The sequence below is a fragment of the Papaver somniferum genome, unplaced genomic scaffold (genome assembly GCF_003573695.1).
Source record: "Papaver somniferum cultivar HN1 unplaced genomic scaffold, ASM357369v1 unplaced-scaffold_73, whole genome shotgun sequence".
NCBI classification, from domain to species: Eukaryota; Viridiplantae; Streptophyta; class Magnoliopsida; order Ranunculales; family Papaveraceae; genus Papaver; species Papaver somniferum.
In genome coordinates, this window is record NW_020650193.1 from 418537 (window position 1) to 421012 (window position 2476).

At 39.2% G+C, this 2476-nt stretch overlaps 1 protein-coding gene across 1 annotated transcript; it reads left to right on the top strand.

Annotated features, from left to right (window-relative positions):
* The first annotated feature begins 1019 nt into the window (after positions 1 to 1019).
* LOC113344095 lies at positions 1020 to 1969 on the top strand. Its single transcript, XM_026588135.1, has 2 exons — positions 1020 to 1257; positions 1415 to 1969. Exons 1-2 carry the CDS (start codon positions 1178 to 1180, stop codon positions 1692 to 1694), a joined length of 360 nt encoding a protein of 119 aa, XP_026443920.1. The 5' UTR covers positions 1020 to 1177; the 3' UTR covers positions 1695 to 1969.
* Positions 1970 to 2476: the final 507 nt, after the last annotated feature.

A 2476-nucleotide genomic window follows, 5' to 3' on the forward strand; every position in this document is an offset into this window, starting at 1 on the left:
AGAGGAAGAAGAACCAGAGAATATGAGCGCCATTAAAGCATCCGTGAAGGTGTTGCTGGAAGGATTAGGAGAGGATTCTAACAGAAAAGGTCTTATTAAGACTCCTCTTCGGGTTGCTAAAGCTCTCTTAGATGGCACCAGAGGTTTACACTCTATGAACTCATAATTAAGTACTTTCGTTTTGCTATTGCTATGAACTTCCCATTGATCATCAGTCTGCAAAATCCGAGTAGTCGGACAGAGAGCCAACAATGGGTAAATCCGAGGTTAATCCGCAACCGGTCCGTATCATCCGCTGATCCGCGGATGTGAAGTTCGCGGATGATTGGGCCGGACACGGTGGAATTTTCCAAATCCGCAACTTATACGGTTTGGACGCGGATAACCCCTAATCCGCAACCGTCTGTCCGTTGCACATCCCTACTGGGCATGGACACATAATTTTTGTTTTACATGCTAATCTTTACAATTTCATCACAGCTTATTAAATGAGATCCGATGTTGGATCGAGGAAGAGATCGTGTATTGATGCTTTAGTGGAATCCAACCAGCCGTGTAGCTCCAGACCCCGCGAAAGTCCAAGACTAATCGGGCATGCTCAACATCGTGAACTGATCCAACCAGAAAATGAAAAAGGTCAGATGTCGTCCTTTATCTTTCAGAATCTTTCTCACATACTTATTTATGTATGAATGTAAGGAAATTGAACCGCTATTTTTTGCAAATGTATACGTAGCAGCAAAGGAAATTTAATTATAGTTGACACGAAAAAGCAAAATTTTGATGGTGGTTGAAACGAAAAGGCATGCGCCATACTGGTCAACAAAGACTGATCACCCATCCCACTGGAATCCTTGGCATATTCTTCATTCATCAATTGCTTAGATAACTAAGTGCATATGATTCACCAATAATGCTAAGGTGGGAAGCTTCTTCAGGTTTTACACTAATTAATTGACAACTGTTGTTACACCCCATCTCTTATAATTTTTAATAAGAGATATATTTATTTTTGATGAAATAGCCAGCGTTCAATAATGTATGCTTGTGGCATCGTTGACATTACGAATTAAATCTATAAACAGATCCATTTTATTTGAAATAAAATCACACAAACCTAGAGCAGTACATATATTCAAGCTAATTGATAACAACAATCAATCAAATTGTATACATCATGGCAATTAAGCAGTCTTCTCGGGCTTCATCATCACTAGCTGGTTGGGTATTGCTGGCTGTGATTATTGTCTATATCGAGTAAGCTAATTTTTCTTTTTTTTTTTAATGATTTATACCAATATTTCTTCATAATCTTCTTAGATTTGTCTCTTATATCTATGTATTCCTCAAGCTGGGGAGCTGCTAGTGCTAACAAAAACTTATTTTTGTTTTGTTCCGTGGAAAAATACTTCAGAGGAGGAGCAGTTCGTGTCGTGAATGGTTATTGTATGCAGAGTGAAGGTGACGAAATTCTTGCCATCTTCGTAGCCCCCTGCCAATACTGGGAGAGCTGCTTTATTGCTGATCAAGGTCCTAGCGGTGCTGGCTGTACTGTAGAAAATTGTAAAAGTGAAAATCCAGATTTTTGGTATACGTATTTATCAGATAAAGGAGTTCAAAACACGGCTTACATAACTATGATGGTTGACAGCGGCAATGCTTTTGATCATTGCGTCTGTTGTGGTGCGCAGTAATGAGTCCTGCTGATTGTATTGCCGCAGATGATCAGTCATCAACGGCCGACCTTGTCTCTCCCACACACTGGTGGTATTATAGTATAAGCAGCTTCGATCGATGAATCTACTTTGATTCTTCTTGTGATCGTTAGCTAGTGTTTGTTGGTTTGCTTTCAATTATCTCCGTGTGCTTTTTTTTCCAGATTGTTGTTGTTTTGTTTTTGAGTTTTTTTAATGATTGTATAATTGGCCGAGTATTTCTATATTGTGAATAAATGGGTTTTGTTTGATCATTTTTGAAGTTTTTTTTCTTCTATTTTCAATCTAATCCGAACTTTACTGTTGTACTCCCTCCGTTCCATTTCAGGTATACTCTCTCGTACCTTTCTAAAAATGATTGAATTTGGAGACTGCAGCAAATCCAAGTTACATGCTATTTATAAATACAAAGCAAATTTAATATACCCTTAAATCCGAATCAGATAGAGTTCTTCTCTGTAAAATGATAGATTGAAAGACGAGCAACAATTGCAACATAGTCTTTATGTTCCCAAAAAGACGAGGACATTTGGTAACGGATCGGAAAAGCGTGTCACTTGCCGATGATTACACGGTGGAACCAAGGAGTCATCTGGACACCGAATTTGATCTCCTCTTTGATATTTAACTTTGCAACCATCCCGGGGATGATTTGGTACGAGAACTTTGAATCCTGGCCGTTGGATACCCCTGTATACGCACCAAACCATTCTCCCGGAATTCTGCACCGTGTGAGAGAGTGATATGAGGCTCCCCTCTAC

Excerpts from the sequence above, each read along its gene's own strand:
- LOC113344095 (XM_026588135.1), top strand. The coding sequence starts at position 1,178 with ATGGCAATTAAGCAGTCTTCTCGGGCTTCATCATCACTAGCTGGTTGG. Across the intron at positions 1,258-1,414 it reads GTGATTATTGTCTATATCGA|AGGAGGAGCAGTTCGTGTCG; the intron begins GTAAGCTAATTT and ends AAAATACTTCAG.